The 26809-nt window shown below is 38.4% G+C and overlaps 1 protein-coding gene across 9 annotated transcripts in view; it reads right to left on the bottom strand.

The window, feature by feature from the left end:
* The window catches only part of MYO5A (myosin VA), a 223219-nt gene that overhangs the window by 99233 nt on the left and 97177 nt on the right, over positions 1-26809 (bottom strand). For all 9 annotated transcript variants that reach the window (XM_033190085.1, XM_033190088.1, XM_033190086.1 and 6 more), the window contains exons 5-11: positions 23497-23653; positions 17658-17801; positions 15353-15434; positions 14591-14698; positions 12239-12345; positions 3996-4261; positions 3100-3181 (exon numbers count right to left, since the gene is read on the bottom strand). In XM_033190085.1, the coding sequence (XP_033045976.1) occupies positions 3100-3181; positions 3996-4261; positions 12239-12345; positions 14591-14698; positions 15353-15434; positions 17658-17801; positions 23497-23653 (946 nt within the window). The remainder of the gene's footprint in view (positions 1-3099; positions 3182-3995; positions 4262-12238; positions 12346-14590; positions 14699-15352; positions 15435-17657; positions 17802-23496; positions 23654-26809) is intronic.

The raw sequence follows: 26809 nt of genomic DNA, 5'->3' as shown, positions 1-26809 counted from the left end.
CACCCTGACTGATGGTACGAGTATCTTCCAAAACAATGTGCTCTGTTTTTAAAAATTTCATTAATTTATATGTAGTCTCAATATTGACAACAGAAACACTGCTCTAGACATTAAATAGAGCATTATTTCTCACACACATCTCCATGTCTAGTTTGGAAAAGCTCCTGGGGTCTTTAAAATTTTGGATGCTCAACTGTCAAAGAATACAGGCATGTAGTTCAATATGGCAAGAGATTCTTGGTCAATATAGTAATGCCTTCAAACACTAAGCATGCCAGTCACGGGGTTTCTCATGCTGACTGCCCCCAACTACATCCCCAGATCAGGTAACAGCCCTATGCAGTCAAGTTCTTTATACTGTGAGACCCCACATTCCTAGTCACAGCTGACTAAACCAGTGTGGGTACGTGAGGGCAGTCTCCTGCTAGAGACCTCTGATGAAAAACTCAACAGTGTTAATCAGATTCTCTCTCTCAGGTATTTGAACTGGGAAACAAGAAAATAATCAGGCAATTAGTAGTGGGAGTTGAAGCTGAAAGCCAAAATGAATGGGAGATAAGCAAGTTAAAAGGACGAGAAGAGCATTCCAACCACTGCTGGGTTCACAGGAAGTTTAAAGTGAGTGAGAAAGGAGAGAGCTTGAGGTGGAGAAGATGTATACAGACTAGAAGGAAAGAACCTACCATAGGATAGGAAGAGGGGGCAGAGAAGTTGTGCAGAGAGAATCAAAGATGCAGAATATAAGGGGGTATGTGAAGAGAGAAGGAGAAACAGGTGGATAGAGACAGAAAGCAGGAAAGAGGAGGAGACACAAGAGACCAAAACACACATGCAGACAGGAGACCCCTGAAAAACAGACAAACTAGCCAGTTCCTAAAGAGGCTGGCATTGCTTCCTGCCATTCCAGTCACTCTGTGTGGAAACATTCGGAAAGAGTGGAAGGCTGTGGCATTAACTAAGTATTAAGAAACTCAGAAACACCTTGAGAAACGGTAATGCTCAGTTTAGTTTCTGATAGGTTTTCATTAATTTTTTTATGCAGAGATGAAAATCATATTAGTAGTCATCTTATTATGGAAACAGTCATAGGCCTAAGGTTTTAAGATAACTTCTACGTTATGTCACTGTGGTAAGAAGCTTAATTTGCTAAACAAAGATGGTTCCAGTTTTTATCATAGTATATGGAATATGTAATCAAACAGTCTAAAAGGTTTTATAACGACAAGCAGCAACTCCTTGTCCCATCTCTCCCCAACCCCAGTCTCGCTCCCTGGAGGCAACCATTTTTAATTCCCTTAGCTATTTCTTCTGATATTTACCTACATATTTCTAAAGAATATGCTTATCAGCTACCTTCTGATTTATCACTATGAAACATCTACTGATTTCATTATGACACAAAAGAGGCTAAATTCACATACACCACCTCCGTCCTCCTCTTCCACTATTCTCCCTATATTACTATTTTTAGATCCTCTTTTGTTTTTTACCAAATTTGTAACTTGCAATGTCTTTAAACATCTGTTTTTTGTGCATCAACTACAAACCATACCACTTGACCTCTTTCTTTACAAGATGAGGATTTATTAAGGGTGTCTTTCCTGCCCTTCAGCTCTATCTTCTAATTCCTAGGGGTGTCTCATTTTAATATCCTCTTTCATCAACACTAACAATCACTCCCACTCTTGCACTTAGAACTATGCCTTGTACATGATGGACACTTTACATATTCCAACCCATTTAATCCATAAAACCACACACAACAGGTACTATTATTTTTTTTTCTTTTTTTTTTTTTGAGACGGAGTCTCACTCTGTCGCCCAGGCTGGAGTGCAGTGGCCGGATCTCAGCTCACTGCAAGCTCCGCCTCCCGGGTTTATGCCATTCTCCTGCCTCAGCCTCCCGAGTAGCTGGGACTACAGGCGCCCGCCACCTCACCCGGCTAGTTTTTTGTATTTTTTTTTAGTAGAGACGGGGTTTCACCGTGTTAGCCAAGATGGTCTCGATCTCCTGACCTCGTGATCCGCCCGTCTCAGCCTCCCAAAGTGCTGGGATTACAGGCTTGAGCCACCGCGCCTGGCCCAGCAGGTACTATTATTATGTCCATTTTATAGATGAGGAAGTTAAGGCCCAGGGAGGTCAACTAACTTGCCCAAGACCTCCTGGATAACTGACACAGGGTAGGATTCCAACTCACACAGTTCACCTCTGGGCTCTGTGTCCTTCATTATTACAATCTGCTGACTCTGATTTTTAAGCATCTCTGAATCTCCCAACACCACAGTACTCCTCTAAGATATTTAATATTACTACTTCACAAGAGCCACTCAAAATATTCCCATTGCCATTGCCTCAGTGAATGTCCCAGACTGTTGAAAAGAGAATATGTAAAATTCTGCTTTTTAGTTCTGACATCTTGCTAATATAGCAAGTAAGCATTAAGACAGTCATAATTGCCGGGCGCGGTGTCTCAGGCCTGTAATCCCAGCACTTTGGGAGGCCGAGACGGGCGGATCACAAGGTCAGGAGATCGAGACCATCCTGGCTAACACGGTGAAACCCCGTCTCTACTAAAAATACAAAAAACTAGCCGGGTGAGGTGGCGGGCGCCTGTAGTCCCAGCTACTCCGGAGGCTGAGGCAGGAGAACGGCGTAAAACCCGGGAAGCGGAGCTTGCAGTGAGCTGAGATCCGGCCACTGCACTCCAGCCCGGGCGAAAGAGCAAGACTCCGTCTCAAAAAAAAAAAAAAGACAGTCATAATTCCACACACAATTAACTTCAAAATAACAAACTGAAAGATATCCCTGGGCTCAAAGCTTCATACTCCCAAGCAATTACCTAACACACTGCCTGCTTCTTTCAATCTATTTGTCCCAAATTTTCATTATTATCAGACAGCAATCCAAGGATAGCCTTGAATCCCACCTGGCCCATAAAACATTTTTCTAATGTTGTACCATTCATTAATCATCAGTTCTAAATTCCATATAATAATTATAATTCACAACTTCATTTCAGGGATAAGCTTTTAAACAAAGACTAGGAATTCAAGAGAATAATTTATAGCAGAATATTATTTAAGGAAGAACATTCTTACCATATTGAATTGTTGCTGTAGTTTTTCATTTGCATAATTTATGCAAAACTGTTCAAAACTATTTATCTCAAATGTTTCAAATCTGTAACCACGAAGATAATATGGAAAGGGGAGAAAAGGAACAAAAAGCTTTTTAAAAATATTCAAAATATACACATTAGGAAGAAAGAAATGGGACATTCCCCAACATTGTAAAATTTTCTTTCCATATCAGTGAAGATAAAGATTTATAAGTCAGTAACAAGAAATATGTACCCAGCAGATGAGCATCAGCCATGCAGCAGAGAGGCTTTTTTTGTTGTGTTTTGTTTTGTTTTGTTTAACGGCCCTAGCATGCAGAGGTGTTCAACACTATGAGTTTTTGAGGGCTCATTCACCCCCAAGTGGGGAACATCAGAATTATGATAAACCCATTGCTCTTGCCAATTTACTGACTCACAGTGTTACACACACATAGGAGAGAAATAGGAACAGAGATCCTACAGGTTCTTTTGAAAAAGAGAACCAGAGAATGAAAAATTAAGTATGAAACAAGCACAAATATGAGGGAAGGATTTTAACAGCTAAAGACAGGTACCCAAATAAGGCAAACTAGCAAATAACATTAGATTTTTAGAATTTCAGTGATAATTTACCACATGAGCATCTGAAAATCAATTAAGTCTATGCACCAGCTAAGTAAATTAGCTTCAGATTTGAAGCATTTTGTTTTGTTTTACTTAAATTTTAAGCAACATGCAATTGCATCACCATCATCAAGGTATTCTTCAATTGTCACAGGCAAAGTTTCCCTTCTCTTTACCAGTAGGAAGCAGAATCAAATGCCCACTTAGACTTACTAGATAAGTTCTAGAAAGGAATGCTCTCTGGCAGACCAATTAGCCAAATATACTCACCCGTAAATGTCCAGCACACCAATAAAAGAGTGCTGTTTGACAGCAGAATGGAGAGCCTGATTGACATTATCTACAATCCAGTTAAAAAGCTTGGCATAGATGTGCTTGGCTAAAGCATCACGGGCATTTGTGGCCTGCAGCTTGGAGATGGGCTTGATGTACGTCTCTGTGGCAGTAGCCAGCTTCCGATGGCAGAGCCAGTGACACATCTCCTCATAGTCCACACCCATGAGGTCACAGAATATGCAGAGAGGTTCATGCTTGGGCTGCCAAAAGATAATGAGTTATTTCCTATGACCAGATAAATCAAATGAGAATCTCCTGGAAAATGTCAACAAAGAGTTAACAAATAAAATTCAGCAATTTCTTTGTTATAACAAACACCAAGATAACTCAAAGTTGATTAGTGATAATAAACACATTCATCCATTAAACTGACATCCAGGCAGCATTTTGCAATCTCTTCTGGGGCTCACTTCAAAAATTACCTCTTCCTTTAACTCTTCATAGTATTTGTATCTCTCTTAAAGTACCTTCATTCATTTGGTCAAAAAATCAGTCAGTTAGTCAACAATTATTTACCGAGTGCTACTATGCGCCAGAAAGCAAAAACAAAAATGGTCCCTGCCCTCCTAGAACTTATAGTCACTCGGGAAAAATGGATATTAATCAAGTGATTGCTCCCTAAAATGAAAAATACCACAAAGACCAAGGACACTATGCTGAGTCCATGTGAGAGGAATATGCTCTGTTTAGGAAGCAGGAGACAGTTCCCTTGAGAAAAGGAAGGTGCTAACTGGGTGAAAGAGGGAGAAAAGGACTTTCCAAGCCAAGGAAACAGCTGGCAAAAATATTCTGTGGTAGGAAGGAAATCACCTATAGGAAGGATTGAAGCTGAATGAGGGAGAAAATGTGAACTGAAGTCACAGAAACAGACAGAGGCTATACTCCAGCTGGTCTTTATCCTTAGAGCAATGGGAGAGCACTGAAGGGTTGTAAGCAGGTAATTTGACAGTTATTTGTGTGACTTTTTAGATCAGAATGACTTCCATGACTTACATATCCCTGTACCCCCTAGAATATCTTCCATGAGCCTTGCATGAGTAGATGTTTGATAAATACTTGTCTATTTTAATCTATGTTAGTACATTATATTTTTCAACATCTTCAATCACATGTATCAGTGGAATCTGACAACATTTCTGGGGAACAGGCAGGGTGAACATTGTCTCTGGTGGATAAATGAGGAAATAGGATCCAAGATAACAAATATAGCTTGTCAAAAATCAGCTGGCAATTGACGTCAGAGTTGGCATTAGAACCTGGGTCTTCTGACACCCTCATCTCTAGACTCTTCACACTCAAGCACCCCTTCTTTCTTTCATCCCCCTTTCACCCAAGTAATCACTTTAGATACAAACCAGCACCACTGCCTGGTCAACTCCCTTACATAAGCAGCCATATACATGTATGTATTTAGAGTCTGACATCATTTAAAAGTGGGCCAGGCGGGGCGCGCTGGCTCACGCCTGTAATCCCAGCACTTTGGGAGGCTAAGGCAGGAGGATCACCTGAGCTCAGGAGTTTGAGACCAGCCTGGCCAACATGGTAAAACCCTGTCTCTACTAAAAATACAAAAATTAGCTGCTTGTGCTGGCAGACACCTGTAATCCCAGCTACTGGGGAGGCTGAGGCAGGAGAACTGCTTGAACCTGGGAGGTGGAGGTTGCAGTGAGCTGAGACAGCGCCACTGCACTCCAGCCTGGGCAACAAAGTGAGACTCCATCTCAATTTTCTTAAAATTAAAAAAAAAAAAGTGGATCAGCATTCTGTAAACATACTCTACTTGAATGTTGTTACCATATTGTTCTATTACATCAAGATGGTTAACTGTTTGGTTTAAATTCTCCACAGCTTTACTCATTTTTGGACTTCACCTATCAATAATTGAGAGAAGTCAATAATCTCCCACTCTGACAGCAAATTTGTCTCTTCTTGTGGTTTCTGTTGATTTTTGCTATATATCTTTTGAGGCTATGTCATTAAGTACATAGAAGTTTAGCACTATTACATATTCCTGGTGAATAAAATCTGTTCTCTTTAAAGATGGGATTTCATTCTGTTGCCCAGGCTAGAGTGTGGTGGTACAATCGTATCTCACTGTAGCCTCAAACTCCTGGGCTCAAGAGATCCTCCTGCCTCAGTCTCCTAGGATTACAGGCAGACATCATGCACAGTGAATAAAATCTTTATCATTGCAAAGTCACTCTATTTCCTTCTAGCACTGCTTTTGGCCTCAAAGTCTATTTTGTTCAATACCCGCACAGTGCTGCCAGTTTTGTCCTAGCTAGCATGTCTTTTCTAAACTGTTTTTTTCAAACTTTTTGTACCTCTATATTTTAGGAATGCTTCTTTTAAAAGTACATACCTGAAACTTTTTTTTCTTTTTTCGACTTTTATTTTAGAATCGGGGGGTGCATGTGCAGGTCTGTGCACAAGTACATAATAAAGGAATATTGTGTGATGCTGAGGTTTGGAGTATGAATGAATCCATCACCTCAGTAGTGCACATAGCCGCCAATTGGTAGTTTTTTTCAACCATTACGCTCTCTTGTATTCCCCCGTGTCTACTGTTCCCATTTATGACCATGTGCAACCAATGTTTAGCTCCCACTTGCAAGTGAGAACATGTATTTGGTTTTCTGTTTTTGCATTACTTAGGATAATGTTTTCCAGCTGCGTCCAGGTTGCTGCAAAAGGCATGATGTCATTCTTTTTTATGACTGGGTAGTATTCCATGGTTATATCTGAATTTTTTTAACCAGTCTAACAATCTAAGTCTTTTAGCTGCAGCATTTAGTCCATTTTTAATTATTTCTATCTTATTTTGTTCTTTTGGTTGTCCTGCTTTTCAACATTTCTTTTTCTCCCTCTTTCTTGCCATATTTTGATTTTTTTCAATCCATTTTCCTCTCCACTAGTTTGAAAGGTTTACTTTGTTACTATTCTGTTATATAATTAACATAATGTAACTAGGTAACACTAACTCCAAACACCCCTCCCAATTTATCCTCTGTTATCCAATACTTTAGTTCTACCTTTTGTGTGTGGGGTATGGTAGGGGGCTAGAGATTCATTTTATATTTTAAACTTTTTATCTAATTTTAGACTAACAGAAAAGTTGCAAGAATAGTACAAAAAATTCCCTTCACTCAGATTCCCTAAATATTAACATTTAACCACATTCCCTTTTATCACTCTCTCACTCTTTTACACACACACACACACACACACACATATATATACACACACACACATTACTTTTTCAGAACTTTTTGAGAGTAAATTTCAAACACAATGCCCCTTTTATCTAAATATTTCAGTGTGCATTTCCTAAAATACATGGACATTATCTTATGTAAGTACAGTATAATGAACAAAATAAGAAAATTAGCAATGATACAACCCTGTAATATAACCTGCAGATCTAAATCAGTCTTTGCCAGCTGGCCTAACAGTGTGCTCTACAAAAGATAATTAATTTTTATGGTCCAGGATTCAATCCAGGATCATGGATTGAATTTAGGTATCATGTCTCATTAGTCTCCTTTAACATGAACAGTTCTTCATTCTTCTTTGTCTTTTGTGACCTTGACTTTTTGAAGAGTCCCTCAATTTGTGTCTCTATGATATTACCTCATGATTAGATTTTGGCAGAAATACCAGAGAAGTGGTGTCGCACTCTTCTAAGTGTGTCATATCCAAAGCTATGTGATATTGATTGGTCCAAATATTGGTACTATCAATTGTGATCACTTGGTTAAGGGAATGTCTGCCAGGTTTCTTGACTGTAATGATAACTATCTTTCCCTTTGTAATTAATACATGTCTTGTGGGGAATTCTATCTTTTACCAGATCAATATACTATTATTATTTTAATTAATCAAATTTTACCTACATTTGCCCACATTTTACTAACTTCTTAGTTCATTTCTTCTTGCATCTCAGATCTTCTACCTGGGATCGCTTTCCTTCTGCCTAAACTATATCCTCTAATATTTAATATTTCCTCTAGTGAGGGCTCACTGGCAACAGCAGATTCTTATAAGCTTTTTTTTTTTTTTTTTTTTTGAGACAGTCTCACTCTATCCTCCAGGCTGGAGTGCAGTGGCACGATCTCAGCTCACTGTAACCTCCGCCACCCAGGTTCAAGCAATTCTCATGACTCAGCCTCCCATGTAGCTGGGATTATTGGCATGCGCACGATGCCCAGCTAATTTTTGTATTTTAAGTAGAGAGAGGGTTTTGCCATGTTGGCCAGGCTAGTCTCAAACTCTTAGCCTCAGGTGATCCACCTGCCTCAGCCTCCCAAAGTGCTAGGACTACAGGTGTGAGCTACCACACCTGGCCGCTCATAAGTTTTCAATTGTCTGAAAATGCTTCCAACTTTAATTCATTCTAGAAAGATATTTTAACCGGATATATAATTCTAAGTTAATAGTTTCCATTCTAAGAACACTGAAGATATTATTCCACTGTGTTCTGGCTTTTATAACTGCAGCTGGAAAGTGAGCTATCAGATTAACTGCTATTTCTTCAAGGGCAATCTCTTAATCTCTCTGTTTGAAGTTTCCTCTGTCTTTGATATCATTATGATGTGCTTAGGAGTAGATTTCTTTTTATTTATCCTAACTGGGATTTTCTGTGGGTTAGTCATTTTCACAAGTTCTAAAACTTTTTAGTAATGATCTCTTGGAATATTATGTCTGCTTCATTCTCTCTCTTCTCTCCTTTATGAATTTTCATTAGATTAAAATTAGACATTATTACTCTATCCTTCTCTCTTAATTACTATTTCAAATGCTCTATCTTTGGGTCTTATCTTGCATTTTGGGCAATTTCTTCACATCTATCTTCTAGCTTATCAGTTTTCTCTTCAGTTGTGCCAAATCTGCTGTTAATTTATTTTGGCATTCTTAGCAGGTATGACTCTGCTATCTGTCATTTCTCCTAGCTCCTTCTATTTTGTTTCACTGGGGGACTTGTGATTTCTGATTGTGAGTCAATACTTCTTGTAACTTTTCTGATGGGACTCCACTGAGGCCTAGACTGAAGGTGGGTCCTCCAAAGTAGATTTGCAGTTGCTTCTGTCAGGTGCCTAGGCCACTACCGGCCCAGGATCAATTTAAGCTATATTTTCTTTACGTAGTTTTTTGAGACCTTCCAGGAACTATGAAATCAGTCTGGGAATGAATATGTGTGAGAGTCAGTTTGCTGTTATAAATTTTTAGGGAGCTAGTTTTCTGCCTCCACTTGGCACCAAAGTATGGGTCAGGTTAAGTTTTCTTTATACTCTTGGAGCGGGTGGTGGGCAAATTGATTAATAGCTCCCCACTTAGGGTCTCAGATTTAGGCAGGAGTCTTTGTGTTCCCCTGTTTATATGAGTCTTGTGCTTTGTCTTCTGTAGCTCACTTTGCTATGAAACCCAAAGCTCAAGGTCACTGGGTTCAGCAAATGCCTTTAAGGTGGAGCAGAACTATCAAATAAATATGTCTTGTCAGTAACTTCTAAAGCTCATTTAAGGCCAGGCACAGTGGCTCATGCCTGTAATCCCAGCACTTCAGAAGGCCAAGGCAGGCAGATCACCTGAGGTCAGGAGTTTGAGATCAGCCTAGCCAACATGGTGAAACCCCGTCTCTACTAAAAATACAAAAATTAGCTGGACACTACTCGGGAGGCTGAGGCTGGAGAACAGCTTGAACCCAGGAGGTGGAGGTTGCGGTGAGCCGAGATCACATCACTGCACTCCAGACCAGGCGACAGAGAGAGACTCTGTCTCAAAAAGAAAAACAGGAAAAAACAAAAAACAAAACAAAAACTCATTTAATCTCCACCTACCCCGAATAGTGAAACTGTAGTACTTATAGCTATCATCCAATCAACAAAGTTGACAAGCACTGGTTAGAAAGTAAAAATAACAGAATTACAAGAACTGGATGGAAGTAACTTCTGGACAAGTTCCATACATTGTAAGTACTATTCCTCCAAGATGATATTAATAACTTCTAGACATCTCAAATAGGAAAACAGTACACTCAAATTTTAGGTAAGACTCATAGTGAAGTGATATATGTGATATAACATTAGTCACGACTTTCTTGATTAGGAGAAGCTTGACATTTGGGGAAAGGTCACAAGGGTAAAGACGAAAGATGGTGATGCAGAAATCAATGAGTTCTTTTTAAAAAATCCAGTTTGTATGCCAACATTCAGAATAGGGTTATTCATAACAGCCAAAAGGCGAAACAACTCAAATATCCATCAATCAACCAATGGATAAACAAAATACGGTATCTCCATATAATGGACTATTACTCAGCCATATAAAAGAATAAGTATTGACACATGCTACAACATGGATGGATTTTGGAAGAAGCCAGTCACAAAAGACCATATATGATATGATTCCATCTATATGAAATGTCCAGAACAGGCAAATCAGCCAGAAAACAGATTTATGGTTGCTTAGGGCTAGGGAAATTGACACATAGGTAACAATAAGTAAAGGGTGCTGGGTTTCTTTTTGAGGTCATGGAAGTATTTTAAACCGACTATGGTGATGGTTGCACATATCTGTGAATATACTAAAAGCCACTTCATGGTACACTTTAAATGAGTATGATATGTGAATTACATCTCAACAAGGCTTTTAAAAAGACTAGCAATGTTTCATTAGAAGAAATCAGGGTTTAAATTAGAATTATCATTTTGCCTTTTACAAAACCACCATTAGAAAAAAAGAGGGTGGGACAGGGGAGGAGGAATCATGCATCTAAAATTAGGACCCATGGCTTAGGAAAATTACACCTCAAATATTCATAAAGAAAATCATGAGGATCAAGCTTTCTGTAAACCAAACTCTCTGCCCATCTAGCTCTTGGCCCTTGGACTAATAAATAAGTTACAGGGCTGGATGTGGTGGCTCATACCTCACACCTGTAATCCCAGCACTTTGGGAGGCCAAGGTGGGCAGATCATCTGAGGTCAGGAGTTCAAGACCAGCCTGGCCAACATGGCAAAACCCTCTCTCTACTAAAAATACAAAATTAGCTGGGCATGGTAGTGTGTACCTGTAGTCCCAGCTACTCAGGAGGCTGAGGCAGGAGAATCGCCTGAACCCAGGAGGTAGAGGTTGCAGTGAGCTGAGATCGTATGCCTTTGCACTCCAGCCTGGGCAACAAGAGCGAAACTCCGTTTCAAAAAAAAAAAAGTTACAGAAAAAGTTTTCTTTTCAAATCATAAAGTCACTTATTTTATATTATATCATGTCTCACACATCTAATATAGTATCAAAGTAGTATATCCAGAAAAGACAAGAAATAGATTCTTTTCTTATAGGAGTAGAGAATCTGTTTTTACACAAGTGGCTATAGATCCGGAGAAAAAAGGCAACTGAGTTGAATAAATGCCATTTAAATTAAGGCCTTAATTAAGAATACCAAAATGAATAGCATGGCTCTTTCTACAAGGACCTCAAATCCTAGTGGGTAAAGGCAAGCAAGAGAGACCTTTATAGAACAATGTGATTTGAGCTACAATAAAGGAAAGCAGAAGGGGGGAGTGTGTATCTAAGAAGACATGCTAGAGATCTGCCTGTGAGAAGTGAGTAAGAGCTGGCTAGGGAAGAAGAGCAATCTACGAACCCCAGGAGGGAGAATCTGAGCAAAGCCAGGAGAGACAGCCAGCCTGGCATGGAAACGGCTGGATGTGGAGTGTGCAAAGCAATGAGAAAGAAGCTCAACAGGAAGTCAGGGGTCAGTCATGAAGCCCTTTCATGTCATGTCATGTCATGCCAAGTAAGGTGTTGGGTCTGCTTCTGAAGGCAGTGGGGAGTCCTGAAACATTTCCGTAAGGGCATGATATGATCCCTTATAGCTTTAACTTCCATGAGTTTCTGATCTTGTGGGGCCACATCTGCATCACAGTCAGTAATTTCATCTATCCAACCCTCTCTCTTTCTCTATCTCTGTCACACACACCACAAAATCACTATGCACCAGGGATTAGAATCCATATTTCTTTATTCTCAGTTTGAGATTCTCCTTTGGTAATATATGTCTTTGATAATTATATTTCTGATAATATTGAGAGAGAGACTTAAAGTATATTGCTTCTTTAAACAATCTACAAATCTAAAACACAATTCAACTGCCATCCCACTAAAACTTATTCTGAACTTACAGGTATTGTGCAGCTGTCTGCATCTCGGGATGTAAATCCAACATTGCCTAAGTGAAGGATTCCAGCAAGTATTCGGAAAATTCCCATTTGATGAGATTCACTAATTCCTGAAACGAGAGTGAATGAACAAGTGATTAATTTCAGAATAGCAACTAAACAATTATAGCAGACAATTTTAAGCCTATTGTTTTTTTTGTTTTTTTGTTTTTTTTTGAGACAGAGTCTCGCTCTGTCACCCAGGCTGGAGTGCAGTGGCCGGATCTCAGCTCACTACAAGCTCCGCCTCCCGGGTTCACGCCATTCTCCTGCCTCAGCCTCCCGAGTAGCTGGGACTACAGGTGCCCACCACCTCACCCGGCTAGTTTTTGGTATTTTTTAGTAGAGACGGGGTTTCACCGTGTTAGCCAGGATGGTCTCGATCTCCTGACCTCGTGATCCGCCCGTCTCGGCCTCCCAAAGTGCTGGGATTACAGGCTTGAGCCACCGCGCCCGGCCAAGCCTATTGTTAATTCCTGAATATTGCCAGATGTTGTGCATATTATAATGTGTCATAGCTAACAACACGTTCATCTTTGTTGACATTAACACATTAGGTAGTTTAGCATCATGGATGGATAACATGGCTGCTGACTGTGGCTGATCTGGCTGGAGACCTGGCTCTGGTACAGACCTATCATCTCAAATGGACAGGTAACTTCAGTATTCTATGCCTCCATTTTCTCATTTGAGATATGAAAATAATAGTGACTATTTCAAAGTATGTGAAAATTAAATGAGATAATACACATAGCATACTTAATACACAATGTGACACACAGTAAGTGCTAAACAAATTATTGTCATCATTGTCACACACTGGGTTTAAAAGTAATAGTATTACCATTTCTATTTATCTCTGCTCCAAATACAGCCCAATAAAGCTGTTACTTCTTAAGGCTGTTTAAAAAGTAATTATTTAATTACTTCTTTAAACTACAGACCAAATATTAAGTCAAAGAGACACCAAGATTAGAAGCGTTTGGGCTGGTGCTATATCCCAGCCTGATGAGTATGCGTCCAAATACAGCATCAGAGCAGAACTTGAAGGATAAGGCAGGATGAGAAAGCTGGACAGCTTTTGGCTTTTATCAGATCTGGCTTCATTTTTAAATAACATAAGAATCTCATGAAAATTAGATATAATTGCATGCAAATAGAAGCAGTGAAATCATTTCCAAATATGTAATCTAAGAAAGGATAATTCAGTACTGACCCTATAATTATTATTATGTTTATTTATTTATTTATTTTTTTACCATCTCCTGCATTATGACTTTTTCTTTTTTGTTTTTTGACACACAGTCTCACTCTGTCACCCAGGCTGGAGTGCAGTGGTGTGATCTCAGCTCACTGCAACTTCTGTATGGCTTTTTCAAATTCACAATTTACTGTTTATAGATTTAGCCTGAGAAGAAATGCAGTGATTTTCAAACTTTTAATATGCATATGAATCACCAATAGATTTTGACAAAATGCAGATTGTTTCAGTAGGTCTGAGAAGGGATTCAGGATTCTGCATTTCTAGCAAGGCCCACAGTGGTCCTGGTCCACACTGTAATTAGCAGTGCTTTTAAATTACGTTAACTCACCTGAGGGTACTACTCAAAATGCCATTGTATGATTTTAGAGTTATTTATATTCTGAGGTTTCTTTTTTTTTCTTTAAGTTGTAGATGACAAGTTCTAAAGATTAATTTATTCACATGTAGGCCCAACATTTTTTAAATCCCAGAAACAAGATAGTGACATCTGAGCTGCTTCAGAAGTGTTGGAACAGAAAAAAAAAACCGCTGGAATAAACTACATGTAATGTAATATTCTGTCGTGATGCCAACTCAGCCACATTTCCCAGCCACAGAAAGACCCCCAAAACCAACCAAACAAACCAAAAGCTCCTACAAAATGCGAGCTTGTAGAGGAGCCCATTTCACTTAGCTTCAGGTTTCAGATTTTATAAAAATTTAAGCAAAGAATTACAAGTAGCCCTCCCCTGATGCCCCAAATATATATTTTGAACAGTTTTATTGAAGGCTAATTTGCATACTATAAAATTCACCCATTTTGAGTGTGCAATTCAATGTTTTAGTAAATTTACAAAGTTGCACAACCATTACCACAATCTAATTTTAGAACAGTTCTATCACTCCAAAAAGAAACCTCCTGCCCATTTGCTGTCTAAATGTGTTCTATGTGGAATATTAAATCTTTTAGCAATACTCGCCACTTAATATAAAGTCAAGCCAATATTCTAAACAAAGGTTGCTTGAGTAAAAAAGCTATTCCTCAGAAGAGCTCAAGAATAAAGTGACATTACCTAGCAAAGTGCAGGCCTGCCTGGTGTGTGCCATCTCCTTTGCATCATCCACTCCTTCAATCACAGGACTGCCTCCTTGTTGTGTGTAATTAAAGTCATCTGCATTTCCTGTAACGAAGAAAAATAAAAGTTTTCTGGTTTATGAAAAAGCCTTGACTTCTACCTTTATGTCCACTCTGAATCAGACGTGGCAATGGCATAGTTGAGTGTACAGGGTCTGGAGTTTGACTGCCTGTGTTTTCAATTGTATTTTAATAAAACACTAAAAATTAAATAAAATTTAATTAAATGGGGTAAAATATTTATAGTTTATTTATGTTAATTGGTAAAATAAATAGTCCTTTCCTAAAGGTTTTATTCCAATCTACACACTAGAATAATTTCCTCAAATCTTTTACTCCCCTCATAAGAAACCCTACTGGCCTCTAACAAATCAACTCCTTTAAATTTTATTTTCTTTTAATCAAGGCAAATATCAAACATATATAAAAGTAGAGAGACTAATATAATGAGCCCGTAGGTACTCATTACTCATCTTAAACAGCCATCTAAAATCACCTCCAGGCCAATACTCTTCCATTTTTACAGCTACTTACTCCTTCTCTACCCCATGGGTTATTTTGAAGCCAACTGCTGACTTTTTATCATATTATCCATAAGTATTTCAGTATGAGATAAGCTCCTTTTTAACAAGTAAATTTAGGAACTTGGAAATTAACAGAAAACAATACCAGAACAATAAATTTAATGCCATATTCATACCTAATCGTAGCATTTTAAATTCAGGTAACTTTGCTGAGGCACAAAGCTGATAGAAGATATGATAGTTTCTCTCCTCTTCTGCCTTTGAAATAAGAAGAGTTTTCAATTACAGCATTTTAATCTAAAATTCAGAAAATTCTATCATAAAATCAGAAAGTTCTATCATAAAATAAGATTTTAATATTTAATTATCTCAGTTGGTTAAATAAATTATACTTTCCAATATTTCCTAATACTTATTTCTGATTATTATTTCTTCTGATTTATAGCCTATATGCATATATATGAATATGTGTGTGTTGGTCAAATTCAACATAAAATATCGGATAGTAAGTAATGCTTTCTGAACTAGTGAACAGCTTGATGTATGTCCACAATCATAAGACAATCAGTGCTTTTGGGGGGAAACTAAAACCATTTTTTTTTTTTTTTTTTTGCAATACTCAATACTATTTTCTAATGGTACCTCTTAGATTCACAGTCTTCCAAATGCTTTGAAAAAAGAATAATCCCATTCTTGCCATATTGTAAACTGGACCATCTACTGTGTTGTTTATAAGAAAGCCACAAATGTACATCTTCCATATCATTTTAGTTTATACATTTTAAATCAATAACTTTTATAAAATAGAAAATAAATCACATATAAATTCTAAGATAATTTTTCAGTATTTCCTGAGACTCTTTTCCACATATACATCTAAAAAATACAGTTGCAATAATATTGTTCATACACCTAATAGTTTATCACTATATCCTTGATTTTTACAGTATACTCAGTTGGCTAATGAATCTTATTAATAAGGCCAGGGTCAGGTTTGATGCCCACAGGGGGATGATGTCTGGAAAAGAAAACCTATTATAGGGACAGAAGCCACTGAACAAATTACCAATATACTAATGACCACAAGCATGATTAAACAAGAGATCAGGTGGTTCAGCACACAGAAACTACAAAAGCCTGTGAGTCTGCAGAAATGCTTAGGTCCTCTTTGTACATAAAGGACCGTACAAGTATGCCTCTTCTGATTGTGTGATTCATTTTGACAAGCCAAACATCCTTGACATTCTATATCTCTGGAGACTGGGAAACTGCTAGAAATGGTTCAGTGTCTCTAAACAAGACAATAAGGATTGGGCCTTACCATTTTATATTAAGCACTACTAGCCTTTGGTCTCATACTGACCAAGGACCATCTTTCCTCCCCGCTTACTCACTTACCTATCAATCAAACCTCTACTATTTGAACTCTAACATTTGAATCTTCTCTTAGATCTACCTCTGTTTCACCCATTCTTTCTTCTGGTTATCAAAGTAGACACTTTTCCAAAAAACCTACACAAATGGCCATCAGTGTAGTAACACTGTTCTGTATGTACCTAGATATTAAATATAATACTTCATTTGTATTGCCTTACTATACAAATCAAGTATTATATTTTAGGTGGTGACAAATCAGGCACAGCCCCAAAGTCAAAGCCAGAGCAACTTCAGACTGCTCAAATTATCAGACACTTTCAAACCTATGACAGACCTGGGCTATGGGAATTGTGGATGCTGTTACATGGCAGTGTCAGGGGCATTTGAACCTCAATGCAGTGGGCATGCAGTTGAGGTCAATGAAACCTAAATCTCACAGCATGAGGCAAGCAGTAGGTCTACAGAAGCCCTATACTGAGAGTGTGTGATAAATCCATACCTATAAATATATAAATGTATGCCTGTTAGTGATGTAAATATACGGTATCTCCCACTTTCCAATCAAAAGGGATCAAGAGCTTACATGTGAATGTAAACCCTAGAGAGATACATCAACTGTTTTTTTGATAGTAGTTCACAATTGGGTTGTGAAGATTTTTTTTAACCCTCACTATTCTATCTAAACAATAATAAATTCTAAGAGAGGAGAAGAAGGAAGGAAAGAGGACAAGATAATTTTTTTTCTTGAACCAAGTTCAAACTGTAACTTATTGAAAGCATCGAACAATACCTTCCCTATCATTTGGAAATATGAGAGACAAGACTAAACTAATAGCACCTGTTCTCAACTAAGCTTTCCTGCAAGCACCTGTAGGGAAAAGTCAAACCTAAAAGTGACTAGCCCCAAAGACTATTAGCATTTAAGTGGTACTCCCCTGCCTCTAACAGGCACCATTTTCCATGCTTCAGTCCAAGTGTGGTTGGAGGTAATATTGTCATAATATGCTCAAAACTGTCTAGAAATAAAATGCATACCAGCAAGCATGGACTCAACAATTATACAGCAATCTAACACAAGTACATTTGTGTATATGGCTGGCTTACCTGGAATACCACTCTGGATTTCTCTAAAAGATAGGTTCTCATATTGGCACCAATGATTCGATATCTCTTATCAAAACCAATCTCAATATACTTCCCAAAACGGCTGCTATTATCATTCCTGGTTGTTTTAGCATTTCCAATTGACTAAAAAGCAAGGGAGAAAATAAGATTTTAGACGTGTAATTAACAACATGACATTTACAGAATCTGCTCAGTGAGAGAAAAGATGGAGTAGAACACAGGTCCTTAAAACTGATTTTTTTTTTTTTTTTTGAGACAGAGTCTTGCTCTGTCACCACGCTGGAGTACAGTGTCACGATCCTGGCTCACTGCAACCTCCGCCTCCCAGGTTCAAGCGATTCTCCTGCCTCAGCCTCTGGGATTACAGGCACATGCCACCACGCCCAGCTAATTTTTGTATTTTTAGTAGAGACGGGGTTTCACCATGTTGGCCAGGCTGGTCTCAAGCTCCTGACCTTGTGATCCACCCACCTCGGCCTCCCAAACTGCTGGGATTACAGGCTTGAGCCACTGCACCCAGCCAAAACTGATTCTTTTAAGAACAGAACCACTTTTGCCACTGCAGGCACAGGTGTATGCTTTGCTCACTGCACAATCACACAGATATATACTAATAGTTCTTATTTGTCTTGTTATTCTCACAAAAATGATTTTCAGAAACAGCAGACCTGAACTCAGAGGTTAGAATATTTTCATAACACCTTTTGGGTTATCTGAACGTTCATGCCAGCAAAGAAAGAGAACAGATGAGAATGAGAGCTGCCAAGGCACGGGCTTTGTTAGGTAAGTTTCAGGTTTTTATATTTTTCCAAAAAACTTCACCTGCTTTACATAAATAAAATGGTTAAGACCAATCAATATTTCCTGGAAATGCTGCTCTGGTGCTCAGGGTCTCTTTAGCCTGATATTTCTATCACCTTATCCTGTGGCAACAAAGGTCCAGTTAGACTGTTTATTAGCAGAGTATTAGTATTACCCACTCAATTTAAAGGCCATTTTCAGAACCAGAAAAAGAAACATTTGACTTTGGATCTTGACAGTTAAATCTAGCTTACAAAATATCTGCTACAGAATGCAGAGAATATAACTCGCTGCTAAATGTTTTATATAACCTTAAAATTTTTAATGCCATATGTCTTTCTGATTTAGGTAACTCGCTTCTATAATTTTTTTTTAAGGCAAAGCAAAAAAAAGGTGTAGTCAGAAAAGCAAGTGTTTACATAATGCATATATTAAATGTTTAATAAGCAAATTTCATAAAAGATTAATCTCTTTCACCTTCACAAAGCCTATGTTAGGATTAGTATATTGAAACTACAGCAGAGAGAAAGATGTGAAAATACAATGTAGTTTTAAGAGTGATACAAATGTAAGTAATGAAAACAGTAGTAACACAGCCATACAAGTCAGCACATTAGATTCTTTGATCAATCAAAGAAAACATATTTTCACTTTCTGAAATAGAGTGTAGATATCATCCTATTTTGTTTTGGCAGTGAGGACATTGCTGTATTTTAGATTAACATTTTAAAATCTTTTCTAGAAAAATAAGAATAAGAATATCTTCCTGGCAAAATTACAGAAGGATCTAATGTAGCCTGAGATAATGTATCTATTCATTTACTCAGATGTTACCCCTCTTGATATTACAAAACACCACAGCAAAAAAAAAGTCTGTACACTGTCTCACTACTTTATTTAGAAAAGGAGATTAATTATAAATGCAGGCTTTTCTCTCAACACAATATATTCTTCCAAAGAGCAAATGAAAGGTTACATGCGGGGTAGAAGTAGCAGCAGCTACTCAATAAACACTCAGTAAATATTAGTTACGGTCCTAAGCACTAAGCAAGTGGAGGAAGGGTGGGCCACAGCTTCTCCTCCTTCCTCAACTCTTACCCAACCTTCCACAACTCTTACCCCACCTTCCACATATCATCTCTCCCCATCTACTCAGACTGGGCGTCAGAGTGGCCCACCTGTCGAAACACCACCACATTGTGAGAAGAGGCAGGGATTGACTAGAGTTGAAGCAGATCCTTTTGTTTTCAAGTAAAATGCATTTAAACGTAGACAAACAATGGTGGAAAGAACAAATGAATTAGAAGCCCGAAGACCCATCAGACCAGACCCTATTATCAACTTGCCATTATTTCATCTCTTTGAGGACCATTAGTATCCTCAAATGTAAATCGACTAGGATAGTGGAACTCTAGGGTTCTTTTTAAAAAATAAAATTATTTGATTCTAAGTCCTGAACCTGATAGCGAAAGAAATTTCTATACATAAACAGTACCTTTTGTCCACTCCCTCAATTGTTGCCTCGGCCACATAAGCACTGCATTCACAAGAGACTCCCTAATACTATTTTCACTTTAATTAGCAAGAAGCCACTAAAGGAAAAAATAAATTTTATGATCTTGGTAATCTTGGTTTTACTATTTTAATGTAATGATGCATGAGCCACTTCTTTGCTAAATGGAGAGGAAAATCTTCAATTATGGTTATTGAAATTAAAAAGGAACAACTGGCCAGGTGCGGTGGTTCATGCCTGTAATCCCAGCACTTTGGGAGGCCAAGGCGGGTGGATCACCTGAGGTCAGGAGTTCGAGACCAGCCTGACCAACATGGTGAAACCCCATCTCTATTAAAAATACAACAGTAGCTGAGCATGGTGGCATGTGCCTGTAATTCCAGCTACTCGGGAGGCTGAGGCAGGAGAATCACTTGAATCCAGTGGGTGGAGGTTGCAGCGAGCTGAGATCATGCCATTGCATTGCAGCCTGGGCAACAAGAATGAAACTCTGTCTCAAAAAAAATAAAAAAATTAAGATCCAGGCCTGGTACAGTGGCTCACGCCCATAATCCTAGCACTTTGGGAGGCTGAGGCAGGAGGATTGCTTGAGCCCAGGAGTTCATTTGAGATCAGCCTGGGACAGGCTGAGACAGAGCAAGACCCTGTCTCTTAAAAAAAAAAAAAGTTTCAGTGTGCTATTCCCATCTTACGATGAAAATTTCCAGGAAAAAATGCAAACATCATGAAATGGAGCAAATAGAGTAATTATCTGTACATCATTCACATTTTGCAAAAGAAGCCTACGCTGAGAATGAGGAGCTTCCTTTTTGAAGAATAATGTGCATATCTCTTTAGACACTGGATTATAATGTTAACCATGTAGGATGCTGATTATCCTATGAGGAGTTTCAGCAGATCACTGGAGACGCAGATATACCTTTCCTGATATCACAGCAAAGGGCTCTGATATAGGGACATAGTCTCGAAACGATTCAAAGCTACAAATTTTTCAGACTACATACGCAGTATTTTACCTATGTTTTCTTCCAGTAACTGATCTTCAGCTCCATATTACATTTCCATCTTTCAAATTGAGATGCCCTTTTTTGTAGTTATTGAAAATTAGTTCAACTCTGTACCAAATTTTTCTTAATCCAAATTCTTATAGATGAACAATTTCTAATTATTTAGACAGACTAAATAACAGAGAAGGAAGCAGGTGAGCATAGCTGATCCCTTTATCTTTTACGTTCATCCCAGCAAGCAGGGCATATTCTTTACAATTGCATATTGTAAGTATTATCTTTGACTGCTGTGGTTTGGATATAACATGTCCCCACCAAAATTCATGTTGAAATTTGATCACCAATGTGGAGGTGCTGGGAGGTGGGGTCTAGTGGGAGGTGTTTTGGTCATGGGGGCAAATCTATAGTGAAAGCCTTGGTAAAGTTCTCCTGCAGTGAGTTCTCCCTCTGGTGAGACTGGATTAGTTCTCTCAGGACTAGACTCATTTCTACTGGAGTGGGTCATTATGAAGTCAGGAGGCCCTCAGGTTTCCCCTGTTTGCGTGTGTCCACTTGCCCTGTGACATTCTCTGCCATGTTATGCAGCACACCGGCCCTCACCAGAGGCCTAGCAGATGCCAGAGCCATGCTTACTGTATAGCCCACAGAACCATGAGCTAAATAAATCTCTTTTCTTTATAAATTACCCAGCCTCAGGTATTCTGAGGCTACAGTTACAGCAACACTAAATGGACTATGACAGTGGCTATTCCAAATTTTTAATATCACTCCTACTAATACAATTCAAATCTGTGTTGTAGAAAAACCAATAAAGTTTTCTTTTTTTTTTTGAAAGAGGTAATAAAATAGTTGACTCTACTCATGAAAAATTCTAGAAGGTTCATTCTAGACTTCAGTTATCCTCAAAGACAACTTCAAATCCTAGTATTATATGGTCCAAGCCCAGAAGAAATGGGATTACCCAATGCTATCACATTCAAGACTTTGGGATATTCCAGTGCTAGGGACTAAAATGGCTGGAACTGTTGTCAAATACCAAGAATCTGTCATGACCAAAACCAGTCAAAACAACAACAGCAAGAAAAGGAGACATGCTGTTTTCTGACCCCAAACCAAAAACTGGCTCCGCAGATTCTATTTCCCCAATATTAACATCAGTGACATCCAGCACTGTATCTGTAGCTTACATTCTTTCAAAATCTTAACATCTGCTTAACATTTTCACTATTCTCTTTCGGTGCAAGCATCTGTTTCTTCCTGTTCATCCTATTTCAGAAAGCATTCCCAGTATTTTTTTTCATAGCACATCCAGCCCAAGAAACCTCTGAATTTCCCCATCATATCTTGTTTTTCGATCCCAAAAAGTAGAAGTCCTGCTGCTCTAGAGGGCAGCCCTACAGATAAGAGGTCACAGCATTCTGTTCTGAAGTGTCACACGCAACACTGCAAACCAAGCACAATTACCTCTAGATAGATTATTGCAAAAACCACTTGTACCACAGGTGCACCAGGCCGATTTTAACTCCATCTGTGTTTGGGTGACAAATGAGGCTTGACAAAGGAAAAAGACAGGAATAAAAAAATGCCGATTTGAATTTTTAACAAGGGAAGTTTGCTTCTGCACGTCCAAACTAATTTCTCTTCATTTAACAAAATTAATTTTTCTCCACTTAATAAGTCTTCATATAAAACTATAACTTTCCAAAAATCATATTAATAGATAAATAATACTCTACAAATCCTAAAATACTCAAATTCTCACACAATTAATTCCATTTTCATTGGCGTAGGCATTTCTACTTTGTATATAGTGCACTCGAATTTTGAAAGCACATTCTTTCATAGTTCTTCCCCTGTCAAAACCTTACAGTTACTGAATGTCTTTTACAAACCTATAGCTGCGTTACATTCTTGACAGAACAACAACAACAACAAAGCTTATAAAGATCATAGTTTAAGTTTACAGTTCAAATCTGGAAAAAAATTAAAATTTTAGCTATATTAAAATTTAAGCCAACTTAGGTTGGACTAAGTACAGAAAATGAAATATGGGCAAAGGAATAATGAAACTCATTCATACTTGAGCATAACAAATCTTATGTTTTAGAAGGAGCATAAATAAGAACTCAGGACTTGGGGGAAATGAGTAACTTGTACTTCTGGCACAAGGAAAGGAACAATAGATATGAGTCAGTTAATGAGGAGAAGGAAACTTAATTGCTGTCTGGTATTTAGGGGCAACAATTTTGCTAGTAGGTCAAAAATTCAGGATTATAGACTAAAGCAGATTCTGCTATAGCTGGGCTTTATTAAAAACGTCTACCTTACCAAATTTTTACTTTTCCTAGATTTTTTATAAACATGTAGAAAAGTATTTTCTTAATTTTAGTGGCTGGGAGACCCCGGGCTTTCTGAGACATGCTGTATCAATCAATTTTTTGAGCATGTTTCTTATGAAGAGAATATAGGAAGAAAGCCAAAGACTCTGCTGTCTTACCTCCATGATGGGGTTAGAGGCCAAGACCTTTTCCTCCACATTGGCCTCACTGGCAGAACCACTCACAGTTGCAAAGTATCGCATGGCATACTTAGCTGAGACTGTTTTTCCTGCCCCAGACTCTCCACTTACGATGATGGACTGATTTCGTTCATCTCTGTAAAATAAAAAATAAAAAAAAGTAACTGCCAGTGCTGCCTGTAGCAGGATTGATAATGGAACCTATGGTCTCTATGAAGTAGGGGGCCAATTAATGGATTTTTTGGTCAATACTGGTGCTGATAATGCCAAGGTCGCAGGTTCAATCCCCATACCGGCCACCAGAAATATTGCAGGAATTTTTTTTTTTTTTTTTTTTTTTAAGGAATCAGAGAGACAGATGGGGTTGAGGAGGATATTTATTAATTAGGTGCACCAGCCCAGTCGGATTAACATCCAAAGGACTGAGCCCTGAACAAAGAGTTAAGTTACCTTTTAAACATTTCATGGGGTCGGGGGGAGATCTGTGCAGGGGAAAGCATATTACAGAAGCAAGAAACAAAGACAGTTATTCAATTAATTGAGACATACATTACATCATTTCTTACTTTTCAAGAAAAAATATGTTTTATGACTTGGGTTTATCTGTCTAGTGACTTTGCAGCTGCACAGCTAGAGAAACAGGGTCTTCACAATGACTGGGAAAGAAGGAGAGATAAGGCTCGCTAGCCAAAGAAAAACAGGCAGTTAATTTTTAAAGGACTCCAGCTCTTTCTCTTTCTGAGGGGGAATTGGGTTTTCTTACATACAACTGAGTTTCTGCTTACACATTCTTTAATTTCTTTTAATTCCTGTTCCACTGCCCACTTGGGAATGTGATTAACATTATTTCTTCTCTGTTCTTTGTGATAAGGCACAGTGACTTTTGCTGGTTCATACATGCAACAATGTGGAAAGGAACATAAGAATGATATTTCCATTAGCCGGGCGCGGTGGCTCACGCCTGTAATCCCAGCACTTTGGGAGGCTGAGGCAGGTGGATCACCTGAGGTCAGGAGTTCGAGAACAGCCTGACCAACATGGAGAAACCCTGTCTCTACTAAAAATACAAAATTAGCTGGGATGGTGGCACATGCCTGTAATCCCAGCTACTTGGGAGGCTGAGGCAGGAAAATCACTTGAACCTGGGAGGTGGAGGTTGTGGTATGCCAAGATCGCGCCATTGCACTCCAGTCTGCGCAAAAAGAGCGAAACTCTGTCTCAAAAAAAAATAAAAAGAATATTTCCTAAAAATAATATTTACTTATAAATTAAAAAGTAACAGAGAAGAAGAAGATATCAAGCATTAAATTAGAGAGCATCACAACTAAGGATGAATCTGCAATAGAGGGCCTCTGAATTCTTATGCGTACAAATCTCAAACATATTATTTCATTACTAAAGAATTACTTCAATATCTTATAGTACTGTTGTCAACCACTTCAGGAGATACCCTTTGGAGCCACAGAAAAGAAATTTAAATTTATACTATTTAATTAAAGTTACAAAACCATTTAAAATATTTTAAATTATCTACCAGCTAACAATCCGCAAAATGGTGTCTCCTACAAACTCCAGTTCCTACTAAAGTATCCTCATCACTAGAGAAGAAATAGTCCATTTGCTGGCTTGGCTTCATTCAACTATAAGTTAAGTAAGGTCACGATATGTATCCTCATGTGGTTGATGGATGTTGTGGTTTGAATGTTCTCTCCAAAATTCATGTTGAAATTTCATTGTCAACATCATAAAATTAGGAGATGGGGCCTTCAAGAGCTGATTAGGTCATGAGGCCCCTGCCCTCAGGAATGGATTAATGGCATGAATGTAGGAGTGAGTTAGTTATCATGGGAGTGGGCTCCTGATAAAAGGATGAGTTTAAGCTGATTTTCTCTCTGCCTCAAATGCTCATGTGCCCTCCTACTACTGAATGACCTTCACCAGATGCCAGCACTGTGCTCTTGGACTTTTCAGCCTCCAGAACAGTGAGTTAAATAAACTTCTGCTCTTTAGGAATCACCCAGTCTGTGGTATTCTGTTATAGCAGCAGAAACTGGACTAAGACAGTCATCTAATAGGAAAGACAGGCCAGTAATTCAAGATTGTAATACACGTGGTGGGGCAGTAAGAGGAAGAACAGGTTATCAGGGAAGGTTCCCTAGAGATGACAGCTGTACAAGGTCTACAAAAATGAGTAAGAGAAAGCAAACAAGGACTACAGAAGGCAGGAAGGGTACATTCCAGGCAAAGGGGATAGCATAAATGAAGGCTCCGAATCAGAAGTTTGGAAAGAACAGATCACTCAGTTTAGCTGGAAAATGAAGTAAAGACAGATTTATGATTTCTGGCTTGGCCAGTCCTTTCAAGGGCCTCCACAATGATCCTAAATAGGCTAGGTACTGGGTGCTTTGTAGTGGAGGTGAGCTCTTCTGACCTGTTTCCAGAAGCTCTAATGTGAACTAAAAGCCCTCACTTAAAAATGCTGCTTCATTCATTCATTTAACAAACACATAATGAGTAGCCACAATGTGCTAATCACTTTATGGAAATAAACGACTCTAGGGTCATAGTCAACTGAGAGAGACTAGAAAGGACACAGTTAAAACGCAGTTGGAAGTAACTGCTATAAAAAAGGTCTATCTAAGATACTATGAAAGTAGAAAGGAAGAGTATGGAACCAGCAGGAGATGTGAGGAAGAGATGTCAGGAAAACACTTCCAGAGAAGGTAATACCAGAATTGAGAGGGTAATACCAGAATTGACTCACATGATCATTAGGAGAAAACCACATTCTGTGAGAATAAGGAAATGGGAGTTAAATTATGTAGAAGCACTTGAAACCCCAGGAAACAATTATTCAAGGATGAGCAAGAGAGAGAGAGAGAGAAAGAGAGAAAGAAAATGAGAGAGAGAGAGAGAGAGGCAGGGTTGGAGAGGATGTCTGTTAGACTTTATTTTCCTCTTATGGTCATAGGTGACCTTATATCTATTTGGTCTGTCGGGTCTCTCCTTATAGTTTTCATTTTATACGATATATATTATTTTATAGATTTTCCTTTTGAATTTTATCCTTTAAAATATGTAATCTCTCTAGTTTATCATGGTCATATCAAACAGTATTCATATCTTCCAAGATCATCAACTTAATAAACATACTTTCAATTACATCTATGGCATTAACACAGAAATTAAGTAATCCGTGCCTCAGACCTGAGTAATGCAGAACACGACTTAATATCTCCACCTATGTTGATGTTAACTCTCTGATAACCACCCATTGAGTGTTGTCATGTAC

The sequence above is a fragment of the Trachypithecus francoisi genome, unplaced genomic scaffold, assembly GCF_009764315.1.
Source record: "Trachypithecus francoisi isolate TF-2019V2 unplaced genomic scaffold, Tfra_2.0 Lachesis_group3, whole genome shotgun sequence".
In the NCBI taxonomy this organism is placed as follows: Eukaryota; Metazoa; Chordata; class Mammalia; order Primates; family Cercopithecidae; genus Trachypithecus; species Trachypithecus francoisi.
Note: the sequence above shows the minus strand (reverse complement) of the source record. Positions and strands in the feature narration are given on the sequence as shown.